This window comes from Ictidomys tridecemlineatus, chromosome 12 (assembly GCF_052094955.1).
Source record: "Ictidomys tridecemlineatus isolate mIctTri1 chromosome 12, mIctTri1.hap1, whole genome shotgun sequence".
In the NCBI taxonomy this organism is placed as follows: Eukaryota; Metazoa; Chordata; class Mammalia; order Rodentia; family Sciuridae; genus Ictidomys; species Ictidomys tridecemlineatus.
Window position 1 is genome coordinate 2594488 of NC_135488.1, and position 26316 is coordinate 2620803.

At 40.6% G+C, this 26316-nt stretch overlaps 1 protein-coding gene across 1 annotated transcript; it reads right to left on the reverse strand.

Annotated features, from left to right (window-relative positions):
* Nucleotides 1-10: 10 nt before the first annotated feature.
* LOC101956511 (uncharacterized) lies at nt 11-24235 on the reverse strand. Its single transcript, XM_013364302.4, has 4 exons — nt 24081-24235; nt 9682-9808; nt 3467-6069; nt 11-403 (listed from the first exon to the last, which is right to left on the reverse strand). The coding sequence occupies exons 1-3, from the start codon at nt 24081-24083 to the stop codon at nt 4448-4450; spliced, it is 1752 nt and encodes a 583-aa protein (XP_013219756.1). The 5' UTR covers nt 24084-24235; the 3' UTR covers nt 11-403; nt 3467-4447.
* Between the last annotated feature and the right edge of the window lie 2081 nt (nt 24236-26316).

Genomic DNA, 26316 nt, shown 5'->3' on the forward strand with positions numbered 1-26316 from the left:
CACTTATCAATCAGAGACATGGGCAGATTTATTTAGGATACATAGTCACAGAATGCAGGGCACCTCCAAGGGAGATACAGCAAACCACTGGGTAGTGTTATTTATAGAGGGACATTAGGTGAGGGCTGGACTAGAGGTGGAATCAGAATTGTGATTTCACACATTTTTCTAGGCTTGCTCATTGTCCAGGTATCATATTAGTATTTTGGGAGCACAGATAGTGGCATCAAAAGAATCCTGGTTTTCTTAGAAGTTGCTTGTTTTTAATGTCAATACTTCATGGGCATTTCCTGTATTCTAGTGGCTTATGGTCCTTGTACTTTTGAGACTTAATCTTCCTTGTGTCCCAAATTCCTATTTCAGCCAGACACAGCACACAGTTTCTCATTGGCCCCAAGAGTTGCTAGAATAATCATCAAATTATCACTTGGTTAGTAAAGCAGGCCAGGTGAGAACTAGGCTTCCATTTCCATGGGTTTCCTGTGGACCGCAACTGCCAGCTGTCCCCGAGCTGATCACTGGCAGGCACTTGCAAACTTACCTTCCTGTATCCTCCCTTGAGACCACTTCCTACAATACTCACCCAGCAGCCACCCCAGGCACATGGACTGAGGTTGGGCCTACAGCCCCTGTGCCCACTTGAGTAAATGGATGCTCCCCCTCCCTAGCATAGGGGCAGGCTCCAGGACTCAGGTCATTCTGCGAGAGGTAGGTGGTGCTGCTGTTGGACTAGGCCAGCCTCTGCTGCCCGTGATGGGCATTAACTGTACACATCCTGGGTTGCTCCCTTTGCTGCAGCCCAGCAGGGGAACAGGGATTGAGGTGATTCAGTGTCACCCAGAACGGTGGCAGAGGTGAAGGTGCGTCCTTTATATTTTCATTTTTTTCCTACATGCAAAGGCTGTTTCAAGCCATTTGTAGAAGCAGCTGCTCCAACCTTAGCACCTTCTTTCTGGCCTGTCCCCTAGGGGTTATTAATCCCCCTTGTTTCCACCTTCACTGAGAGAAAACATGGCTTTCAGAATGTGACTTCTTTATGGGGGCATAATTGCCTACTCCTCTGGCCCTAGATGTCTCATTGGATGGACAGCTGATAGCTGGAAGGGGTGATGTTAGCATTGGTTAGATGGGCATCTGCAGACAGAAGTTATGTATGCCGAAGGAATTTTTGCAGCTGAGAAAATAGCAGTGGTTTTTACTTTTGCAATGTTGGCAGATGGGAGTGGCTGTCCCTGCAAACATTTGGCATTTGCCCACCCTCAGCTGGCTTCCTACTCACTCAGGTGGAAGGCAAGCATCAGGGGTGGCTGAGCTGTAAGAATACCTATGGCGACAGAGGAAGGCATTTTTGGAGGTTCCCTTCCATGACCCTAGTATGTTCTCCCTTGAGAGACCTCCAGGCAAGACATGGCACTTACTAAAACAATAGAAAAGTTTATGAAAAGGGATAGAAAAGCCAGGCCCAGTGGCACACATTTTGATCCCAGTCGCTTGGGAGGATGAAGCAGAGGGATCACAAGTTCAAAGTGAGCTTCAGCAACACAGGAAGGCCTGAAGCAACTCAGCAAGACTTTGTCCCAAAACACAATATAAAACAGGGTGGGCCTGTAGCTCAGTGGGGAAGCACCATAGGGATCAATACCTAGAACCAAAATGAATAAATAAAGATATGAAAAAGGGCAAAGAGGACACTCTCAAGCAAGGTAGTAGGTCCTCTCAGAGAGGATCGCGCACTACACTGCCTTGTAGTTTAATTGTGAGTCCCAGTGAAATTTACGAAAAGTCCTGTTTTTAACTGCTCATTTGGGGTTACTCATGAAAATCAACCTATCTAAAAAACCTAGATACCATTTTAAGTCATCTTTTTCCTACCAAAGAAAAACCTTAAAAGTGATGGACACTGCTTTTAAAAACATCTGTGCATGGAAGTAAAATTCTTGCCTTGGTGACAGGACCCCCACTATTTCCAGCACTTATGGCAGGGACCAGCCAATTGGGGGCTTTGCCCCAGCCCAGCATCACACCATAAGGTGTCCGTAGAGCAATGGCAGTGCAATGGTCCATGGGACTCAGCTGGACTGGTCAGTGAACCAAGTACTGGTGCCCACCAGGGCTTCTCCTACCTTGAAGGACGATGGCTGTCCACTCACATTTATCAGCAGGATGTGGTGTTTGCTCAGGTGCACACTGCATCTACCCTAGGATCTTTTGGTGCACACTGCACCTGCTCTAGGATCTTTTGGAGCACACTGCACCTGCCCTAGGATCTTTTGGAGCACACTGCACCTGCCCTAGGATCTTTTGGTGCACATTGCACCTACCCTAGGATCTTTTGGAGCTCATGGGATAAGGGACCAGTGCACAAAGCACTCCTTTGTCCCAAATATGCCTCCACTTTGGTGGGGTGTCTGAGTTACATTCATCTGATTCATGCACCATGGGAACAGCTGCATGCAAAGAAGGCACCACTGCATTCACCCTACAGAGCAGTTACTTTCCAAGTGCCATCAGGCTTCTTTACCACCTGGGACTGTTGTGCTACCAATCACTGTCTCAAGGAGGGATGGGAGTGATAAAGGATAGACACTCCATCTCCCCTGGACTACAAACTGTTAGCATCATTGCAGCCATGTTCCTTTGCCCCACCCCCACTTTATGAGTACTGTTCTTATTCCCAAGAAATAGAAAGTAGCCTGAGATAAAACCTACCAGCTTAGAGACATGCTGGTCTCTTCCTGAGGGATAGGAGACAACTTACCTGCCCCCGAGATAGGGACGTACTGGTTTCCCTATTCTCTCCTTGAGAAGATAAAGGGACGCACCGGTTTCCCTGTTCCCGCTTTGCTATGTCAGTCAAGACTAAACCTGCCCCTAGCACATAGCCATGATTCTAGCCTATAAAAGGTAGCATCCAAGGGGGAGTTGTGGCTGCTGTCCCTCTCTGTGGGACTTCTTATCTCATGTGTGTGTGTGTGCGATTGGTCCTGCACCAGTTTTCTTTCTCAAACGACGAAGTGCACCCCAGGTCGCCATGGACTTAAAGCTCATGCTCCCAGGGAGTAATTTCTCTTCCCTCTTGAGTTCCTTCTGGGATCTGCTAAAGACCACATCTGCAAATCAGTGGGGACAGAAAGCTCCTTGGAGCCCTTTGCAGAAGGCTAAGGCTAAGAGTTGGGCCTGGTGGGGAATCTGTTTTAGTTCTACAGGTGAACCAAGAAAACACAGCCCTCGGTGTTCAGTTTTCATGGTGTTTAGTTCAGTGCCAGCTTAGGTCTGACACTATTTTATGTATTAAGGTATATGCCAAGTATTTTCTAGTCCCCTTCTCCTCCTCCTTTTGTCCTTTGAGGCTAGAGAAAGGTGTTTAAATTTTTTGTTTTCTAATACCAGACTTTAGAACCTGGGCCCTCCTCATGTTTTTCCCCCCCCCCCCCCCTCCTGGCCTTGAACTCACAATCCTCCTTACCTAAGCCTTCCAAGTTGCTGGGATTACAGGCATGTGCCACCATGTCTGGCTCGTCATGTGCTTTTATTGGCTCAGAGAGAACCACTATCCACATTCCAATTATCCAGCTTCAATATTAGACTTGGGAAGGTTCTGTACCTACTGGAAATCTGTCAGAGAATGGTAGTATCTTGTCCTAAAGGAAATTTTTCTGCAGGGTTTAAGGCCAAAAGAATTCTTTTCTTTGGCAAATAACCAGCATCAGTAGTAGAAGTAAAAACTGTGAATGTAAGCTAACACTGTTCTCTTCTTGGTGACTGTAGTGTTGTGTTCTTTTTTTCCTGTGTTGATGAAGGTTTCCAAGTCTCAGCTGAGGTTGCATCGGGTCCCACAGTTCACAAATTTTCCTGAACACAAGGAAGGCATAGCTGTAGAAAGTTCCTCAGGTAGAAAAGAAACAGCATAAAAATAAGAGTTTCCTTGTGCTGTGGACAATTCCAGCTCTTGTTCTGTTTAATCCAGAGATGGTGAGACTGGGTCTGGCCACAAAAAAAAAAGTATAAACAGGAAATACTTACCAGACTCTTGAAGCCTGCCATTTTTCCTACTTTATTAGGGAAGCAGTAGATATAGGTGAACTCTCAACCTGGTGTATCAACTTGTTGTGGATGATAAATGAACAGGGAGGTGACAGGAACACACTCTTCAAGGGCACACAGAATCATGCAGGATGGCTAGGGAGATGCATAATTTTCTGCCTTCATCAAAAGGACATAAATTTCCAAAGAAGAAAAATATACAGACACTGGAAAAGGGAAAGAGATGGAAAGGAGTTAAAAAGGTAAAAAAAGAGACTAAGAAAACCTGACAAAAAGGAAGTTAGATGGACAGGAAGAAAGAAATTTAAAAAAAAGACAAAAAAAAAAAAAAACTCTCCTCAGTTCCAGTCAGTATTCCTACAAAGCTGCACAACATTGGAAGGTGGTCGAGTGGGGTTAGCTGCTATGGAAGAGTGTTGCAATCCAGTTCTCTAGGTCCTCGTAGCATGTTCAGAAAAGACAGCAGGTGTTCTGGGATGCTATCACTGGGACTTTCCTTCTCTCCAGAGTGAATTCTCTTGTGTCGAGTAAGGTGTGCCTTTCGAGTAAAACCTTTGCCACATTCTTCACATTTGTAGGGCTTCTCTCCTGTATGAATTCTCTGGTGTTCAGTAAGGTACCCTCTTTGGGTAAAATGTTTGCCACATTCGTGACATTTATAGGGTTTCTCTCCAGTATGAAGCCTCAGGTGCTGAGTAAGGTGTGATCTTCGATTAAACCCTTTGCCACACTCTTCACATTTGTAGGGCTTTTCTCCAGTATGAATTCTCTGGTGTTTATTAAGATTTGAGCTTTGATTAAAATCTTTTCCACATTCTTCACATTTATACGGCTTCTCTCCAGTATGAATTCTCTGGTGTTGAGTAAGGTATGCTTTTCGATTTAGACTTTTGCCACATTCTTCACATTTGTGGGACTTCTCTCCTGTATGAATTCTTTTGTGTTGTGTAAGGGTTGAAAAATTCTTAAAAACTTTGTCACATTCTTTACATGTGTAGGCTTCCTTACTGCTATGCAATCTCAGGTGTTTAGAAAAGTTTGAGCATTTTTTAAAGGATTTGCCACATTCTTCACATTTGTAGGGTTTCTCTCCACTATGAGTTCTGCGGTGCTTAACAGGGGGAGGTCCTCGATTAAAAGTTTTGCCACATTCTTTGAATTTGTAGTGTTGATCACTGCTATGGTACCTATGGTGTTTAGAAAGGGGTGAGCTACTCCATGCTTGGTCACATTCCTTAAATTTGGGGGGCTCCCTTCCAGGATGAGCTCCACTGTATTGAGGAAGGCTAGCAGCTGGGTTAGAAGCTCTCTCACATTCCTCACATTTGCAAGGCGCCTCTTGGCCCTGAGTACTTGGATGGGTCATCTGCTTTGAGCACTGAGGAAAGACATTCCCACATTCGTCATCTCTGTAAAGGTTCTGTGCACAATGAGCACACTGATGTTCTCTCATATTGCAACCAGAGCTAGAGTTCTCCTGTGTTTTGCTACATTCATAATTGTTTTCTCCAACATAAGTACACTGGTTGCTTAGGGTAGAGACCTGGCTGAAAGTGTTGCTTGTTTCATTACATGTGTTACACACTTTCCAGTAATCTACATCTGAATTTTGATTTAGCAGTATGGAGTACATAGGGGCCTTCCCACAATCATTAAAAGTGTATGTTTGGGAACAAGAAAGAATTCTTTGTTCATCACAGAATAATGGATAATTTGTAAAGAAACTTTCAAAATGATCACTTTTAGAAACTTGTCCTTCAGTTATGCATTGAATACTTTTCTGAGGCACTAAATGTTCTTCAGGTGTGTTGACAGTAAAATTTTCATTAGGTGCAGTCACTACAAATTGGTCTTGTCCATCATAATATGATTTCTGACCTTCACTCTCAACTGCAATGTCCTGTACTTTCTTTTGTTGTAAAAAGTCAAGGTCACAATTTCCATATATTCTGTTTATCACTTTTATAAATAAATGTTCTATGCCAGGCTCTGGTGAAATTTCCTGGGTATGATGAGAGGTCATGGCTGAAATAAATAAAATTTTTACATATTAGACTGAAAATATACTTTGTAAATATAAAATTATTGCAGTCAGAACATCAGCAGGGTAGCAGAATATTACTCCATAAATATATGAGCTAAATAACAATGGACAGATGAAATTACTTTCTGAGAATTAGCCAAACCATCTGAGAGTTCACAGTATTCAAGATGAGTACATCATTAGGAGAGTAATATACTCTACAAGTCATCCTCCTTGAGAATACACCCGTTGTACAATTAGGAAAATCCACCCACTTAAACTACCTTCTATGTTCCATGACTGAGACTTGGATATAACAGATTTTGCATGACAATAACACAGATATTCAACATGCAGATTTAATATCCTCTGGATAACCATTTAAAGCTTGCATTTCTGGATCATGCATTGTAATTTTAATTTTTTTGTGTAATGCTTAAGATCAAACCCAAGGGTGTTGTACCACTGAGTTAAACACAAGCCACTTCAAAATTAAATTGTTTGAGATATCATGGGACATGCCTCAAACATAAAATCCTCTTGCACATCCTTCCTATTACCTGAGTTAAAAGCATGTAGCACTGTGCTTCCCTATTCTTCAATTCTTTACTAACTTCTATATTGTTTTCTAAAATGACTACTATTGGCTGGTTTTTAAATGGATGAATAAAAAGTAATACAGTACAAAAAGAAAAACGGACACTTGGTTTAATAAAAGGAACAAAACACTAGAAATTCACAATTAGGAAAATAAGAGTTACAAATTACCCAAAGAACCTAAAAAAAAACATTCGAAATAAGTTACCTAATCCAGAACACAGAAAATTGAATAAAATTCAGACAAAATCATTACTTGAAACATACAAAAGTTGTGTAATTGAAGAATTTCTTCAAAAATACTGTCTGAGAGAGTCAGGGATGTTTGTGCACAGCTGTAATCTTAGTAATATGGGAGGCTGAGTAAGGAGGATCACAGTTTGAAGCCGTGCAGCAACTTAGTAAGATATCATAAAAAAATAAAATAAAATAAAAGGCCTGAAGAAAAGGGCAGTGGAAAAGCAACTGAGTTTCATCTCTAGTATCAATAAAAATAATCTGGGCTGGGGATGTGGCTCAAGCGGTAGCGCGCTCGCCTGGCATGCGTGCGGCCCGGGTTCGATCCTCAGCACCACATACCAACAAAGATGTTGTGTCCACTGAGAACTAAAAAATAAATGTTGGAAATTCTCTCTCTCTCTCTCTCCTCTCACTCTCTCTCAAAAAAAAAAAAATCTGATAATAGTATAAATAGGAGCAAAAAACCGTATCTAAACAAGATCAAGAAGCTCAATTACCTTCCAAGTAGAAAAATACTAAAGACTCAAAGCACATTTTACTCAACTTTTCAATATTCACAAAGAATCTCGACAGCATCAAGAGTAAAAGACGTGCCAATGAGAAAGGTACTTGAGTGTGATAATTAGTCAATTTCTTAGTAGAAGGATGAAATTCAGAAAGGAGCTAGAGAACACTGTGAAAGGGTGAATGGACAGAATGATGGAAATAACTGTGCCATCAATAACCATTTTCAAAGGATATATAAATATGCTGAATTTTATTATGAAATTCAAGTTAATTTGTTGCCAGATTAAAATGTAGTGTAAGCTTAAAATGATTCTTATAAAAATCCCAAAGTAAATGACAAAACAAATACACACAAAATAAAGGAAAGTAAAAGAGGAATCAAAGAATGTTACTATAGCAGATAATGAACCACAAGTTAAAGCAATAGGAAAGAAAAAGAATAAAAAGAAGCAAATGAAACATAAAAAAATACAGTTTCATGTAGTCTACTGGAGACTCTAAATCTAAGGATGCAATGTGGAGGCAAAAGTATATAAGAATAGTACACAAAAAACTGACTGGAACTGGTGTGGCAATAACCATCACATGGAAAACATACTTTAAGACAAAAACTTACGAGATATATTTTATATCAAATGTAATTTTATTGGCAATAGAAACAAAGACAAAAAATAAAATTGAGCCTGGGGTTGTAGCACAGTGAACACTTGAGAATGCTTAGAGAGCCTGCCTAGAACGCGAGGCCCTGGGTTCAATCCTCAGCACCACTAAAGATAAATAAATGAAATAAAGGTATTGTATCCATCTGTAAGTTCAAAAAAAGTATTAAAAAATAAAATTAAAGAAATAGCAAATATAATTTTATTGGCAATGGAAAAAAGGGTCAGGAGTGTCTTAATTTCATTTTACATTGTGCTAATTGTGAAATATTAGAAATTGCAATTGAATCATAAAATGTAGGAAAAAATAAAAACACCATTAACTCATGTAAGGAAATCTACACTACAACATTAAGTCTACCCTATAAAATGAAACACAGAAAAGGCAAATGAAAATGGAAATTTAAACAACAAAATTCTGAATAACCATGGATGTACTATTTTACAAATCCTTTTATATAACTGTAATTTTCACCTATGACCATATATACCCAAAATGAGCATCCACTGTGAATCACTGACATTCATATGATAGAAAAATTCCACAGAAAATCCAGTATTTTCTTCCTTTTTTCCCTCCCTCCTGCCCTTTCTTTGAACTTGGGGGCACTTTACCACATCCCCAGCCCTATTTTGTATTTTACTTAGAGTCAGGCTCTCACTGAGTTGCTTAGTTCCTCACCATGGCTGAAGGTGGCTTTGAACTCGAGATACACCTGTCTCAGCCTCCTGAGTGTGTGCCACTGTATCCAGCAGAGAATTTCAATGAATAAACATATAAGTGACATTAGAGAAACTTCTTTATGATACTACAAGGACTTCACCCAGAGCTTTACCGAAATGTGCATAGATTTCCAAGAAATGCCCCAAATATTAGAAATGTTGTCAGATCACGCTTACAATCACAAGCAAAGGGGAGTGTTTGAGCTGTTAATCTGAACACACTGTGACATCAGTGCAGCAGAAGCAGGAGACTGAAGAGGTTGAAAGCATGCTAAACACAGGGCAGTACCTGTCCTTGTAGGATAGCAAGAGAACAAATCTAAGCTCCTGGAAAACCATTTCTGTGGAATGATAACTTCTCCATCAATATTTGGAAGTTTGGATTCCTCCTTGAGCTTTGGACCTTTCAACTGTGTCCTCTGCTTCATGAATTTCTACCTACCTGGGTACATGGCTCAGGACTCTTTCCTTTGCTTCAGAGGAAGGTGCCCAAACATAGCTTAGAGACCATGTGCTTATTGAAAAATAAAATGACTATTTCTTGGGGTTCTCCCTGTGACCACTGATCCTTTTATTCTGGTACTATAAAGGAAAGAAATTGAACTTTGATGTGTAGGTCATGTCATTCTGTATCACTGAATTTAGCACCACTAATCTAAAGTGAAGGGCATATATCACATCAAGAAAGGGAAAGATTAAGAACTAAATAAATGACAGTAACATTTTCTTCTCTTTAATAAAAACTGCCCAAGACATTTTCTTAAAAGCAAAACATCTGAAACTCATTAATGCAGTGTAGAAATTCCCAAAAGATATTCTGCACAGGAAGAAAATTATACTATTAGGAATTCTGATTAATTAGGAACTCTGAAGGGAAGCTCTGCTCACCCAGGAAGACCAGGTTTCTGTAGGTCTCTAGCATCACATCTCTGTATAAATTCCGCTGAGCAGGTTCCAGGCATTCCCATTCCTCTTCAGAGAAATCAATGGCCACGTCCCTGAATGTCAACAGTTCCTGAAATAAGAATAGGTAAATTAATAGCACACAGACCATTTGATCATCCACAGAGTGTTTCAATTGACTGAAGTTGAAATGAGAGTTAGCAGACCTGGCTGTCAAGTAGGGGACTAACTTTAATTATTTAGGAAAATACTTTTTAACATAGTGATATTTTCTATTATCTAACTCTGAGGAAAGTATCATGTCCAAAAAAAGTGTATAAACTCCACTTTTATGAAATGTGAAATTAAGGCATTAACACAAGAATATACATTTTAATTGCAATTTTATATTTTATAAGATAAATTGTCTACTTCTCCGGTGAGTTTGTTATGGTGAGTAAGAAGGGTGATTCTTAAATTTTAAATGCAAAGCCATGAATTACAGATTTACTAAAATGCAAACTCTGATCCACTAGTTCTGAGATGGGTCCTGGTTTCTTCCTGGTCCTGATTCCAATATAGTAGTGTCAGGGCTCCAAGAGAAACTTCTGAAGAGCAATGAGGTAGACCACTGTAGGAAAAATCATTGCTGCATCTGAGCTCAAATATTTTAATGAATTTATGTACTTTTATTAAAATAGCAACTATCAACAACAATCCTTTTCAACCACTTCAAATATATACTTCTCACTATGTAAGAGTTTTCCATGTCTTAATGCAGAAAACCAAAATAATGTGATAGCAATAATGGTGTTCATCTTTTGACATTTTGTGAAACAACTAGTAAATGACAGAGCCTTATTTTCACCCAAGTTTATTTGACTTGTAATTCAGAAGAAAATGCAGTATTAAAGTCAATTTAAAGTGTGAATGTTAGAAGAATTTCCAGAGAAGGGCAGTGATTAAAAATGAGAAGACTACTGGCTGCTGTTGTAGCTCAGTGGTAGAGCACTTGCCTAGCATGTGTGAGGCCCTGGGTTCGAACCCAGCACTACGTAAAACTAGATAAACAAAATAAAGATATTGTGTCCATCGAGGCTGGGGTTATGGCTCAGTGGTAGAGCGCTCACCTAGCATGTGCAAGGCCCTGGGTTCGATCCTCAATACTGCATAAAAATAAAATAAAGATATTGTGTCCAAATACAACTAAATATATATTTATATATATATATTTTAAAAAGACATTGTGTCCATCTACAACTAAAAATATTTAAAAAAATGTAAAGAAACAAGATCAAATTGATTAAATGATATTTGTATTTCACATATACACACGTAGAAGTGTCAACTCTATACACTGAAACAAGAATTTTTCATGCAAATGAAAATAAGTCCTATATTCCGTCTTATAAAATTTATAAATCAATTTGGGATGAATGCTATTTTAAAAGACACTGTTGTGATACACACTTGAGTATACAGTAAGGGCTGAGTCTTTGACACTCTTCACTTTTCCTGTTATTCCAAACTTATTTTGAGGTACATTATAAATTTTCAGACCTTTGTAAACATATGAGTTTTGTTTCTTTCATGGGAAATGCAAGGAGGTTATGAGATTATGTCCATGAGCTGCAGGTGGGATGAACTGAAGCCTCCAGGGCTTGGTCAGCTTCAGCAGCTCCAGGAGTAAAGGAACGTCTGTGGCAGACCAAAGGCAGAGTTGCATTCCCCAAAGCAAGGCACAAAGAAAAACGCTAACATTAAATATGATGGTTTATGTAGATTATTTAGAAAAATTCTACCAAGATGCCTAAGAGAAAGAGAAAAACTAACTTTTTAGGGAGAACCTGGCAGGCAGCATTCCTACCAAGCCAATAAGGATAAAACAGCTGTAACAGAACAAATTGGTACAACATGTCAACTGACATAAAAAGACATATCACTGCTGTGGTATAAATCAAAACAACATAATATAATAGGTAACTTCAGAAGACTTTCCATGGCATTCTAGAGACTGGGTCTCTTCTAATCATTCTCTTCTTCTAGGACTTAATAAGTTCTTAGGGGCAACAAATGTACATTTTATTGACTCTTATGTATTTATCAATGTTGGACTATCCAGATGGAAAATAAAGAAAGCATGATTCACTTCTTCAGAAATATCTAATGACCCAAAAACATCCCCAGTGGAAATCTAGGATATCAAGACTTTCCGATGTTCATTTGTCAAAAAGAAAAACTTTTGAATTCTGTGTGTCATGTGCCTGGCCTGGCTTAGGAGACATGTGAGAACAGAAGGCCCCTGGTATAGGGGGTATATCTGGGCATACATATTTTAGAGTTAAAGCTGACTATTCTGAGAGGAAAAGGAAGCAAAGTGGCAACCAATCACATCTTCCTCTTTCTTCTCTAGACTTCCTTCTCAGGAGTGACTGCCTACAATTCAAACCCATATCTGGAAAATATGGGTCTCAAGAAACAAAACACATGGGTCCCAAAGACCTCAAGATTAAATTAACTAGAAGTCTTACTGAGCTCAGACCCCTCTGCTTCCCAATTTTGTTCATTTAGTATTAAATGAGAAAGGACCTACTACTTAATTGGTAAAATTACTCACATTCAGTGGGATTTTGTTATGTAATAAGGATTGAATCCAGGGTGTATTTGCAGATTTATTACTAGCAACACCCATAGCCTTTTTCATTTTTTATTTTGGGACATTATCTCCCTAAGCTGCCAAGGCTGATCTCAAATGTACAATGCTCCTTCATTAGCCTCCTCAGTAGCTGGCATCCCAGGCATGCACCGCCCACTTGACTGGCCAAACTCAGTGTTTATGTCCATAGGAGGCAATAAATGTGCAAAGCACTGACATACATACCTCAAGAGGAAAAGCAAGAGCATGTATCTTTTTCAGAGAATAAATGTACTATTTGGTTGCTATCTATGCTATAACAAATCATTTATTAAAACATAAACCATGTGAATGATTCTAGGATTTGCCTAACATTATCTCATATGATTTACTATTAAACTCCAATGTCCAGGGCTGGGGCTGGGGCTCAGTGGTAGAGCGCTCGCTTAGCACATGCGAGGCCCTGGATTTGATCCTCAGCATCACATAAAAATAAATAAATAAAATAAAGGTATTGTGTCCAACTACAACTAAAACATAAATATTAAAAAAATCCAATATCCAGATGATAAGATCTATGATTTATTGACTATCACAGGCCTTTATGGGCGAGGAGCTGATGGATGACTTGGTAAATCTGAAATTTACCTATGCAGCTACAACTCAATTTTGAAAAACTGCACTCATTTTTCCTTAGCTGTAATGAAAGAGATTTTCCCTATTTATTATTTCTGGTAGAATTTCCAAAGCTAATCCCTGAAATTTCAATTGAAATCACTTCCCAAAATACAAAGCACCTGATGGGGGATATAGCCCAGTGGGTAGAGGATTTGCCTTGCAAGCACAAGGCTCTGGGTTCCATCCTCTCAAAAAACAAAAACAAAAACAAAAACAAACAAACAAACAATAACAACAACAACAAAACCATAGCACATGAGAAACCACAAAGAACACTCTAGACAAAAAGACAGGCGAATAAAACATTTAAACAAAGTAATGTAAGGCTGATTTCCTTTTCTAAAATCCAACTCTGTCCTGTAGCTTTGGCTGAAGTTTCTTATGTTTGAAGCTCTACTAATAAAATACCTCTTATAGTTAAGGAATAGTTGAAGCTGAAGTAAGTAAAGAAATCTTTTCGAGGTGATGAGCTCGGGAAGAACAGAGATGACTAAAAAACAGGTCAGACCCAAGGTTAAAGTCAAGACATCCTGACACCTTGGACCTTCTCCTACCCCTATTCTTCCTCACTGAAGTACACTGGAGACTCTTGTACACCCGAGGGGTATGGGTTTTCCTTGAACATTTGGATTCTCTCCTCGCATTTACAACTTGGAGTAAATGCAGAGAGAATGAATTCTGTACTCACCCCTCAACACCATGATCCAATTTGTAGGCCACAAAAATCTCCATGAAATGGAGGTTATGGGGAAATATTCACATCCCAATGGGTTACACTTGTAGATGTAATGGAGAAAAGGAGATGCCCCGCAGCACCAGGACAACCAGTCTTCCCCCAAGCCTCTACTCCAAGATGTCATTTTACTTATTTTTTTAGTACCAGGGATTGAACTCATACACTCAGTTACTGAGTTGCGTAGCACCTCACTTTTGCTGAGGCTGGCTTTGAACTTGTGATCTTCCTGCCTCGCTTCCTGAGCTGCTGGTACTAAAAAAAAAAAAAAAAAAAGTAAAATGACATCAAAAAAGGAAGGGTAAATCTTCATAAGGAACAAACACGCATGCATGAATGCCCAGGTAGCTGACACATCTCACTGACATTTACTAGTAAATCTGAATTTATGCATAATACACAACCTACTGTTTTTTCCAAATGTGTGAAATATTCATGAAACATTAATGTTTGGAAACAAATAAAAATGACACTGTCAACATCATCAAAAGACAAACTTTAAACAATTCTATTTCCATACAGCAGAACAATGAGTGAATCAATGCCCAGAGAGTAGCATGGCAGCACGTGCTCAGCACACAGAGGCAGAGAGACGGTTCAAAAAGAAAAGGAACCTTTAACATCATCTTCATGGAATACTAATGATAAAAATAAGTTATGGAAAACTCAAGAGTCATACAACTAAGCAAAAAGACTTTTAAGAAATACATGGTAAAATTGTGAGCAGCAATAAGAGACAAGGACTGTCATTGTGCCTGTGGCATAGGGAGATCAGTGGGACACACTGGAACTGCCAGCACCCATGTTTACCTAATGGGGACCCAGAGGTGTTTAGATTCCCATTATTTATAAACAGCATTGCTTCATGGAAAGAATTACCTTGGCTTCTTCAGAGAATTTCACCCCATTCCCTCATATTTTCAAAATATAATTAAAAATCTTAAACTCAAATCATAAAATAAAAATTTCAAATATGAGGGCAAACTGGAATATATGGCCCCAAGGTTTTATGAAAGCGACAACAGAAAAAGAAGTCAGGTCAGCAACCTGTCATCCTCGCAGTCCACATTAGAATAAAGGTACCTCACACCTGGGAGCACCAACTGTAGAGCTGCCCTGCAGGGGTCGTTCCTGAGGAGGGGTGAGGACATCCTGAGCAGCTGAGGAGAAGTTCCTCTGAGGTCAAGGCCCCCCAGGCCCCTTTCCACAGTGTGGAAATGCTCCATCTTCCAGGGTCATGATTCTCATCAGTGAACAACACATAGCTAGCATCAGGTTAAAGTCCTGACCTATGATGTTGGTTTTCTGCAACCACTTCTACCAAAAGGAGTGTGAATTCACAGAACATCAACAAATTTCCTAACAACTAGTTATCCAATAATTCAATTTGGACCCTCGTTGGTAGAGATACCACAACTTTGGGGCTCATACCTGCAGTATTTCACCTAACTGGGAATCCAGTTATAGCCCCAAGATATCATCTATACCTCTTATCCACTGCCTATAAATTGGGGGACTGTACCACTACCTAACATGTTGAATAATTTGATATAATCACTCAGAATAAAGCAAAACACTTTACTTACTATATGTACCAACTTCAAATAACTCTGGAAGTTATCACAGAAAAGATGCACAGAGCAGATGGAAAGTGGCAGAAGATGTGGCCGGTAGGTAATCCTAGGAAAGAGCCAATTGAAAATACTCTCCTATCCTTTGTGTTCTTCTACATCAGCTTACTAAAGAGTCACCTGTCCACAAATTCAAATCCAGGCTCACCAATTTAGAGAGGCTCCAAAGAGCTCAGTGAGACCGTTTATAAATAAAACATAAAAAAAGACTGGGGATGTGTCTCAGTGGTTAAGTGTTCCTGGGTTTAATCCCTGTTACCCTAAAGGAAAACAAAAAGTCACCCTTCCCATTATGATTTTGATGGTCTTCCCTATCTTAATTATAACAATCCAAATATTCATAATCAATTAACCGAAGAAATTGCTTTTAGTTGCCAGAACAAAATATTTGTTACCTAAAATTGGCTTAAATTCCCCTCCTGCCTATAGCCCCATGGAGTCTGACATATCTCAACTTCAGCCAACACACATTTTCCATGTCCCCTCTTAAGTACATGCTGCCTTCATGGTACAAGATTCTTTGATCTTACCCTCCAAATTTTTTTTATAGTACTGGGGACTGAACCTAGGGGTACTTCACAACTGAGTTACATCACTAGCCCTTTTTATTGTTTTGATCTTTAATGTTTTCACTAAGTTCCCCAGGCTATCCTTGAACTGTGACCTTCTTCCTCTATGTCTGAGTCCCTTACATTACTAGCATACATCACAATGCCCAGGTGAGTCTGAATTTTCTATTTATCATCAGCCCCACCCACTCCCACCTGCCAGGTGTTCTATTTGCTTCTCCCTAGGAATGCAACAGGGTCCACTCCATTCAGCAATCCCACCCCCAAGAAATCTTTAGTTCAAAAAGTATGTACAGCTGGCACATTGGTGCCCACCTCTAATCCCAATGGCTCAGGAGGCTAAGACAGGAGAGTAGCGAGTTCAAAAAGCCAGCCTCAGCAACAGTAAGGTGCTTAACAGCTCAGGGAGACCCTGTCTCTAAATAAAATACAAAATAGGGCTGGGGAATGTGACTCAGTGGCTAAGTGCCCCTGAATTCAATCCCTAGTATCAAAAAAAAAAAAAAAAAAAAAAAAGTATGTACAACAATCTGACAGAAACTGATGTGCAAAAGTGTCCTTATTCTACATCACCACCAAGGCTGGAATTGCCTCAGTCCTTTCTAGTAAAACTCCAAAAGAAATAATTACAAAAACAGGCAACAACCTTTCATTCTAGGAGCCCCTTTATCACCCAGTTTGCGCAGGAAGCAGCTTAGAGATGTAGTCACCCATTTTTCCATAAAAATTTACTATGAGGAAAATGAACATAACTCTTGCTGCTCTACCCACTGTGATTCATTTTAAAATTACTCTTTCCCCTGTCTTTTCTCCCTCTCCCCCTTCCTAATCACGGGAGGAGTGAGATTAACTTCTTCCTGTCTGTGGCTGATTGTCTCTCCCTCAGCTCCTGCACCACAGGATAAAAAAAAAAAACAAGACTTCAAGCCCAGCAGCAGCAGATCCAAGAAATGGCTCTCTCTCAAGGATCAATAATAACTCCTGACAGGGCACAGCCAGAGGGCAGCGTGTCACCATTAAGGGCCACTGGTCCTCAGGGCAGTTAGAATCCCAGCCTCTGGGACAGGAGTCCCCTCTTCTCCTTCACCAGCACAGCAAGAAAACTTATTTTTTCCTTTTCTCAAATCCTTGTCTTCATTATTGGATGAGCAATGGGGACAAAACCAGAAAACAAGTGCTTCTCTACTTGACCTAGAGATGCTTGCTTTCCTAGGATGAAGATGCATCTTTAAAATAAACTTGTCGACCAAATCTGAGTTTGGCACGTATATAAACAGATTCACTAAAAACTGTGCTCCCAGATAGGTCATTAAATTTTCCATTCCATCAAAAACATGGACACCTATCACTGAACCCCATGTTCCATGCCGTGTAGCGATCGGTGTAAAGGATGGGAGCGGAAGGACCTGACAGCAGCAGGGAAGGCCCCGTAGAAAGCACTGGCCCCGACAACACCACTTTATGGTCCCAAACACTGGCCTCACTTTGTAACTTTTTTTTTTTTTTTAGCTGAAATCCAACTGTATCTTTCCTCTTAGGAAATATTTTTTATGTCTTTCAAATACCATTGATGAAATACATGGCTTAGATGGGCAAGGCGGGGCCTGCCTACAATCCCAGTGGCCCAGGAGGTGGAGGCAGGTGGATCTCAATTCCAGGCCAGCTTCCAACTTAGTAAGGCTCTAAGCCACCCAGCAAGACCCTGTCTCTAAATAAAATACAGAAAATGGCTGGGGCTGGGGCTGGGGCTCAGGGGTTAAGCGGTCCCAACCAAAACAAAACAAAACTATAAAACCCCTCATAGCTTATGAAAAACCGAACATGACGTTACTGAACTTCTTTTTTTTTTTTTTTTCTTTCAAATTGACAAACTCAGGGAGGGGGCACTTTTCAGCTGAACACAAACATGCCTGACTCTGGGGTCAAGTCAGGTCATCTGCCCAGTGAGAAACTCTTTCACAATATCCTGCTCATTTAAGAACTGGAAGATCATCCCACCATGAGGCACTGTTGTGCCCTCTTATCTGCATGAAGTGAGCTTGGCCTTAGAAATACCTGTAGAATTACTGAGATGATCTTCCTAGTTCTTTGGAATAGTCTAATCTCCTTTTACAACTCTGAGGATCCAAAGAACAAGGATCATCTTTGTCTTTTCTCTCACCAGCAGGAGCTAACCTGCTGAGCAAAAATGTGTCTGCAGGGAATTGAAGCGAGGGTTAGGATTAGGGCCAAATCCATGATCCTCATAGATGAAACCTATGCCAGGATTCTCCTGCATTTTTTAGGGTATCCAGCTGATCCCACAAGATCCTTCATCCCCCAAACCCAAGCTACTCTGCAGGAGGAGAGGAGAACACAGAGGCTGTTATTCCCTAGGAACTCTAAGAGAGAAAGCACCTATGGGTAACTGTGTCATGCAGATCCTAATTGCAAATGAGGAAAATATATTGCAGTGACTGAAGACATATCATCCTGTTAATTTTTCCAAGGGGAGACACAACAAAAAGACATTCTAATATTGCAACTGTGCCTACAGAGGATAAATGGAGAAGAGGTACAAAGATGTTTAACATCTAAGGGTGATTATTCTCTGCTTTCCTTTCATATAAATGTTCAAAATTTTAAAAATGCAAAGAATAACTCAGAAAAATAAATTACAATTCTTTGTTATTTGAAATGTAGCACGAAAAAAACTATTAATAAATAGTGAACTTGGAAAAGGAATACAGCATTTAGAAAAAACATGCTTTCCACAGATTTGGAAAGCGTGACCTCAGGGTACAAGAGAGTGATAAGGAATGCCCAAATTTGAATCCCTTTCATGGGTCAGGATTCCCCCTGATGACCCTGCCTACCTTCGTCACCCACTCTGGGTCAGTGTGAGGTATGGGGAAGGAGCTGCGCAGAGAGGACTCAGATCACTCAAAGGTAAACGATTGGGCACAGGACAAAACCACCAGAGCCCTGGCTGCCAGGCCAGCCTCACTATAAGGAGTCAAAGGACAAAATACTAAGCTGTCCTAGCACTGAAATGGAATTCAGATTTAATCCTAGACCTCAGAAAAGCCCAGGTTCCCAGAGCCAGGTGTGGCTGCTTCCAACCAACCCTAATCCCCTGTAGACTAAACCATTTCCTGGCTTCTAGTATTTCAAGGCAACCTCTCTACAAATCCTCCAGCACCTATAGGTCAGAGTGACAAAGCCACCCACATATCAGAGAACATGAAGATGGACTCAGAGCTTAGCTGGAGCCAGAGACAAAACCTTCCACATGTGAAGTCCATCTCCTGTTACCTGTCTGTGCCTCTGATTGGTAACTGTCATCCCATCCACCCTGAGTGGTCAAAGTTTGAGGTTTGGAGTCCTCTAGCCCTGAGTGGCAGGTGAAGAACAGTGGCTGCAGAACACAAGACTGATAGATTCCTGGCTACAACCCTTTTTAAACACAGCTTCTTACCTTAAAGAATAGCTGACCTTGTAAAAGGGACAATGAAGTGTGTGTGTGTGTGTGTGTGTGTGTGTGTGTGTGAGAGAGAGAGAGAGAGAGAGAGAGAGAGAGAGCGAGAAAGAGAGAAAGGATTATCTCTAAAAACTGGAACAAGATAGGGATGCCTTCTTTTACCACTTCCATTGAACATAATTCTTGAAATCCTAGCCAGAAGCAATTAGACAAAAGAAAGAAAGTAAAAAGTTATGTATATGAAAAGAAGAGCTCAAACTATCCCTATTGGCCAAAGACATAATTCTATACTTAGAAGCCCCAAAACACTCCAGAAAACTTCTAGAACTCAGAAATGAATTCAGCAAAGTAGACTGAAGGAGAAATTAAGACAACTTTCCCATTCACAATAACCTCAAAAAAGATAAAATACTTGGGAATCAATCTAACAAAAGAGGTGAAAGACCTCTACCATAAAAGCTATAGAACCCTGAAGAAAGAAACTGAAGAAGATCTTAGAAGATGGAAAGATCTTCCATGTTCCTGGATAGGCAGAATTAATGTTGTCACTATGACCATAAAGTTGGGCTGGGGTTGTGGCTCAATGGTAGAGTGCTTGCCTAGCCTGTGTGAGGCACTGGGTTTAATTCTCAGCACCACATATAAATAAATGAATAAAATAAAGGTCCATTAACATCTAAAATAATATTTTAAAAAATGACCATAAAGGGTTAAACAGATTTAATGCAATTTCTATTAATATCCCAAGGACGTTCTTTATAGAACTAGAAAAAGTAATCATGAAATTCATTTGGAGGGCTAGAGTTTGTAACTCAGTGGTAGAGCCCTTGCCTAGCACGTACTGGTTTTGAACTTCAGGTACTTTAGGTACTGGGTTTGAACTTCAGCATGAAATAAATAAATGAAATAAAGATATTGTTTATCTAGAATTAAAAATATAAAATAAGAGAAATTCATTTGGAGAAATAAAGAGACCCAGAATAGCCAAAGCAATCCTTACCAAGAAGAGTAAAGCAGGAAGCACCACAATACCAGACCTTAAACTATACTTCAGAGCCATAGTAACAAAAACGTCATGGTACTAGTACCAAAATAAACATGTATCAATGGTACAGAATAGACGACGCAGAGACAAACCCACACAAATACAGTTATCTCATACTAGACAAAGGTGCCAAAAGCATTCCTTTAGAAAAGATAGCCTCTCCAACAAATGGTGCTGGGGAAACTGGAAATCCATATATAGCAAAATAAAATTAAACCCCTATCTCTCAACCTGCACAAAACTCAACTCAAAGTAGATCAAGGACCTAGGAATTAGACCAGAGATGCTTGACATAAGAGAAGAAAAAGTAGGTCCAAATCTTCATCATGCTGGCTTAGGACCTGACTTCATTAACAAGGCTCCTAAAGTCCAAGGCATAAAATCAAGAATCAATAAATGAGGGCTGAGGATATAGCTCATTGGCAGAGTGCTTGCCTCCCACGCACAAGGTTCAATCCGCAGCACCACACATACACAAGAAGAATCAATAAATGGGATGGATTCAAACTAAAAAGCTTCTTCTCAGCAAAGGAAACAATCAATAACACAAAGAGAGAGCCTACAGACTGGAGAAAATCTTTACCACATGCATTTCAGATAGAGCACTAATCTCTAGAATATAGGAACTCAAAAAACTTAACACTAGAAAGCCAAATAACCCAATCAGTAAATGGGCTGAGGAACTGAATAGACAGTTTCCAGAAGAAATACAACCAATCAACAATTATATGGAAAAATGTTCAACATCTCTAGAAATTAGAGAAATGCAAATCAAAACTACTCTATGATATCACCTAACTCTAGTCAGAATGGCAATCATCAAGAATACAAGCAACAGTAAGTGTTGGTGGGGAATGTGGGGGGAAAGGTACGCTCAGACATTGCTGGTGGGAATGCAAATTAGTGCAACACTATGGAAAGCAATATGGAGATTCCTTAGAAAAGTTGGAATGGAACCACTCCTTGATCCAGCTATCCTACCCTTGGTTTATAACAAAAGGACTTAAAATGAGGATACCACAGTGACATGACCATGTCAATGTTTATAGCAGCTCAAATCACAATAGCTAAACTACAGAACCAACCTAGATGCCCTTCAATAGATGAATGGATAAAGAAACTGTGCTATATACATACACAATGGAATATTACTCAGTCTTAAAGAAGAACAAAATTATGGCATTTGCAGGTAAATGGATGGAGCTAGAGAATATCATGCTAAGTGAAATAAGCCAAACCCAAAAAAACCAAAGGCCAAATGTTTTCTCTGATATGCAGATGCTGATCCATAATGGGGGTGGGGTACTATGGAAAGACAGAAGAACTTGGGAGTGGGCAGAGGATAGTGAGAGGAGGGGATGGAGGTGGAGTGGGAAGGATTGTGGAATGAGAGTGACATTATTACCCTATGTATATTATTACCCATGATGCAGGAATGGTGTAACTGTGCATCATATACAACCAGAGAAATGAGACATTGTACCCATTTGTGTACAATGAGTTGAAATGCATTCTGCTGTCATGTATAAATAATTAGAACAAATAAAAAAATTCCTCCTAAATTAGAAAAAAAGAGAAGTAGCTATCATTACCTGACACTAATGTATAAAAGTAATATTGCATTAATAATAAGAATTCATAACACAAACAAAATATATAGCTAAATTCATGTGTATGCAAATTTTCTATTGCCAAGAGCAACAGAAAGGCAATATGAATCCAAACATGAAGAATTACATTAGATTTCAATGCATGGTCAGCCCAATCTAAAGGTAGGTGCAGGAACTGGCAGCATAATTCACTGGTAGAGTGTGCATGCAGAATGTGCAAGGTCTGGGTTCAAACTCCAGCACCACAATAAAAGGCAGGTATTAATGGAGGATAATGTTGGAAATTCAGCAGAATAGGAGGCTCCTGACTCTCCCTCCATCTATGGATACACTGAATAAATATCTACTCATGTTTCAAGTCCTTAGACAAAGTCATGTCATAAGTAAATTGAGAGACCTAGGAGAGGAAGATTGGGACTCTACATATCCTAACTCTAAAGTTTTCTGTGGTTTGCATCCTAATTTGTCTAGTGCTGAGAGAGAAGGGGACTACAAACACACAAGTATCAAGACCACAGGAAAAAGTGATTTTTTATGGACATGCAAGTACTTCCATTGGCTTCATCACCTGGGACCAGGGAAGACAATGGGTTAAATCTCAAAGGTGTCAGTTTATCCCTAGAAGGGCTCTGGGTCTGCCAGTTCACTCTGCCAACTGCTGCTGCAGATGACTGAGCTCCTATATAGCCAGAATCAACTTCAACACCTTTTCTTCCTGGGTCTCCATCCAAACCTCCTGAGTTCTACAAACAAAGGTAACTGAGCATGTGCAAATCTCCACAGATCACAAACAAATGGTTTTACACTGGTGGGCAAGTACTTCCTTGGGCACAATTCCCACCAGGAGTGAAGAATAGAGGATAAAAAGCATACACACAAAGTCACAGCACACTCTTCCAGTGGCAATTTGACAGGCTGGATTCTAATTTTCATCAGGGACTTAATGCACAAATAGTAGACTTCCTGCAGCCTGAACAGTGCAATTAAAGTGGCCACTGTCAAAACTTGCCAAATAATTCTAGGTACATAGCTAAAGGGATTGGAATCAGTATGTCAAAGAAATGACTGTGCTCTTATTTTGATTATAGTGCTATTCACAGTAGCTAATAAAAGAAACAACTGAAATGCCTTTTAGATGGAGGGCGGGGATCTAGCAGAACATTCAGCTACTCCTCTGAGAGGTTTCACCCTCGCATCTCCAACTACTCTCTGGGAGCACAAGACCCAGGGAATGGCGTTCAGTAGACACTCCAAGAGGATTTAGACATGGAGTTGTGACAACCTGTGTCAGGCAGTTCTGAAACCCAGGGCCAGGAAAAGATGGGAGGGTGAGGTGAGTACATCTCAAACACTGATATCTGCAGAGGGGAATCTCAACTCAAAAATCATGATAAGTTTTTGTGTCAAGGAAATACAAAGGGAAAAGCACACACAATTTTCTCCCCAATGGTCAAAAAATTCTCTGCTTTCCTCTCATGAAAAATGCTCAAAATGAAAAACCAGATCTTTAAAAAGTACCATTCAGTACTTGGAAAAAAAAATTAGTAAAATACTGTGTCCATGCAGCATGAGAAACAAATAGTTCACAACCTTGATAAATCTATAAACGTAGGCATTTATAAAGAGCCAGGCTGCAGGACAGGCTCCTCTGCGTCGGACGTGCTGCTTCCCGCACATTCGGGAGGCCCAAGAGGAGACCCCAGCCATCCTCCCACAGGAACACCACGCACAGAGGTGGACCCTTCCTGAGGATGGTCCCTAGTCTCACCGCACAACTGGGGCGAGGCCGGGCTGCTGGCAGACTGCTGCCCAGACAGGGCGGAGGCGACCACGCAGTGACCCGAGAGGGGGCTGGGTTCCCGCCGCGGCGGACCTACGCTCCGCTAGGACGGCCAGGGCAGCTGAGGGCGGCGCTGCCCGGAGGAGGACTCCGGGCTGCAGACTGGAGAGGACCGGGTGTCCCACCCACCGTTTCAGGTTCCCGCCGCGCCAGTCCTGCCAGTTGCACGCAGCGCCCGGGCTCCAGACGCCCCCGCTCACTCACCATTTCCCGTGGACGGGAGCGCAGCGCTCTCCGGTGGGTCCCCAGCGCCTCCGTGGTAGAGCGACGTGGACGGCAAGACAGAGGACAGTGAGGCTGCAGGTGGATCGGAAGAATGGCGGACTCCAAAGACCAGAGCAGCTCAGGAGGCAGACGCCCGCCCCCTCTTCACAGGTTCTGCGCTGGATTGGTCAGATTTCCTTCACGTGCCCCTGATTGGACAGGACTTCAGGGCCCGCCCTCTGGAACGGAGCCCATTGAGCCAATGGACTGAGTGACAGTAGATTGCACCCAACCAAGGAATGAATGAGAACAGAACCACAGGTTCTTGGGTACCGTTTTGTTTTCTTTTGTCTTTCTCCTTCAGTGCTAAGGATTTAACCCAAGGTCACTGAGAACATCCCCAGTTAATTTTTTAATTTTAATTTTGAGACAGGTCTTTCTCAATTGCTCAGGCTGGCCTCTGTTATGATCTGAATTGATCAATACAATTAATAAATTATAGATTAAAAATATAGATTAATAAAATAACAAGTATAGCCACAGTGACTCCATATTTATGGCTCCCATGTGAAACTGTTATATAACTGTTTTTAAAAAGTATTTAAAAAATTGTTTTTCTGTGATTCATACATCTGCAAATGTGCTCGAACCCAGGATGTACAACCACAACTGTGCGCGACCGCGAGAGGTGGTTGTCTGACTCTGCTCTGCTCACTGCTTTTTTCAGCCTTTAGACCCTGTGCTTGCAATTTGCAGATTCCACAGGATATGATTTTCTTCCTTAAATACTGGAACTACAGACAGCCTGGCGCGCTTCTATCAGAAGGCCGTTTGGGACATGACAGAAGCGTCCCTGACCAGGAAAACATAGATAAAATAAAATTCTTCGATTCGTTTCAAATTCGGACTTAGTGTGTTTTCTGAGCGGTCACCCCAGAACTCAACTTGGAATCATGGGGATTTCAGTCATGCCCCACCATGCTTCTTTTCTTTTTTTAATGGTTCTGGATATTGAACCCAGAGCTTCAGACTTGAGCTACTTTAAGGGATGACTCATGCTAAGTAGTGGAATCTAGCCTATCCAGGAAGATATTTGCATTTAACCTTGTCTCCTATTCACCTTGACCATATCAATTTATTAATTGTATGTGCCTGATTATTCATGAAGGTAAATGATATAATATCAATTACTTTAAAATTTTATTTAATTTTTCTGCTCTCTGGTCTTATCAAGAGGAATCTTGAGCTTTGAACTGTGAAACAATACCGTAAGCAGCAAGGTCCAACCCAAACAAAATGTGAGTCACAATTGTAATGGAAGATTTTTCTAACATTCAAATTAAAAATTAAAAGCTGGGTGCGATTCACACCTGTAATCCCAGTGACTTTGGAGGCTGAATCAGGAAGATCACAGGTTCAAAACCAGCCTCAACAACAAAGTGAGGCTTAAGCAATATATGCAGAATAATATCATTTGTGACCAATATAAAATTATTAATGAAGTGTATACATTTTTGAAGCTATATCTTCAAAACTCACTCTATTTTAAGCCCCCAACAGATCTCAATTCACAGTAGTCAAATTCCAGCTTGCAGAGGTCTGGGTCCCCTGACTTCAGAGAGTAGACCCTGACCTCCCCCTTTTCATGCCACAGGGAAAGAATTCACTTCCTCAGTAATACTTCTCCTCAGAAACAAAGCCCAGGAGAGACACTATCTTCAGAAAGAGTAAGGCGTTCTGACAAGAAGTATCCAGAGTAGGCCATTATTTTTCCCACTATTTCTCACCTGATGCAAGGGCAAAAAGGCATTTATTTCCCTTTCAGATACCACACAGCAAAAAAAGGAAGATGGGTGTCCTAGGAGGTGGGAGTCACATGCATTTAGATGTCTGAACAGTTAGGCTCTATTTCGAGATTAAAGAAAATCTTATTTTGCAAATTGGACTTCATGGCCAGGCTGTGGTGTCAGTGTCCTCCTGTGGTATGGGCACTGTGGGAGCTATTACAAGAAGGAATAAACTCAAACCATAATAATTTCTATGAAATCCTGCTGATATTTATTTTTTTTCCAGTAGTTGATGGACCTTTATTTATTTATATGTGGTACTGAGAATTGAACCCAGTGCCTCACACATGCCAGGTAAGCGCTGTACCACTGAGCTTCAACCCCAGCCCCTGCTGACATTTTTTGGTAAAAATCTTATTGACAAGGAGAGAGCCTATTACGATTTTGAT

Bases quoted from the DNA above. Each gene is read 5' to 3' on its own strand.
- LOC101956511 (XM_013364302.4), bottom strand. The intron at 6,070-9,681 runs GTGAGCAGAGCT...TATTTATTTCAG, and splicing joins CAGAAACCTGGTCTTCCTGG to CCATGACCTCTCATCATACC.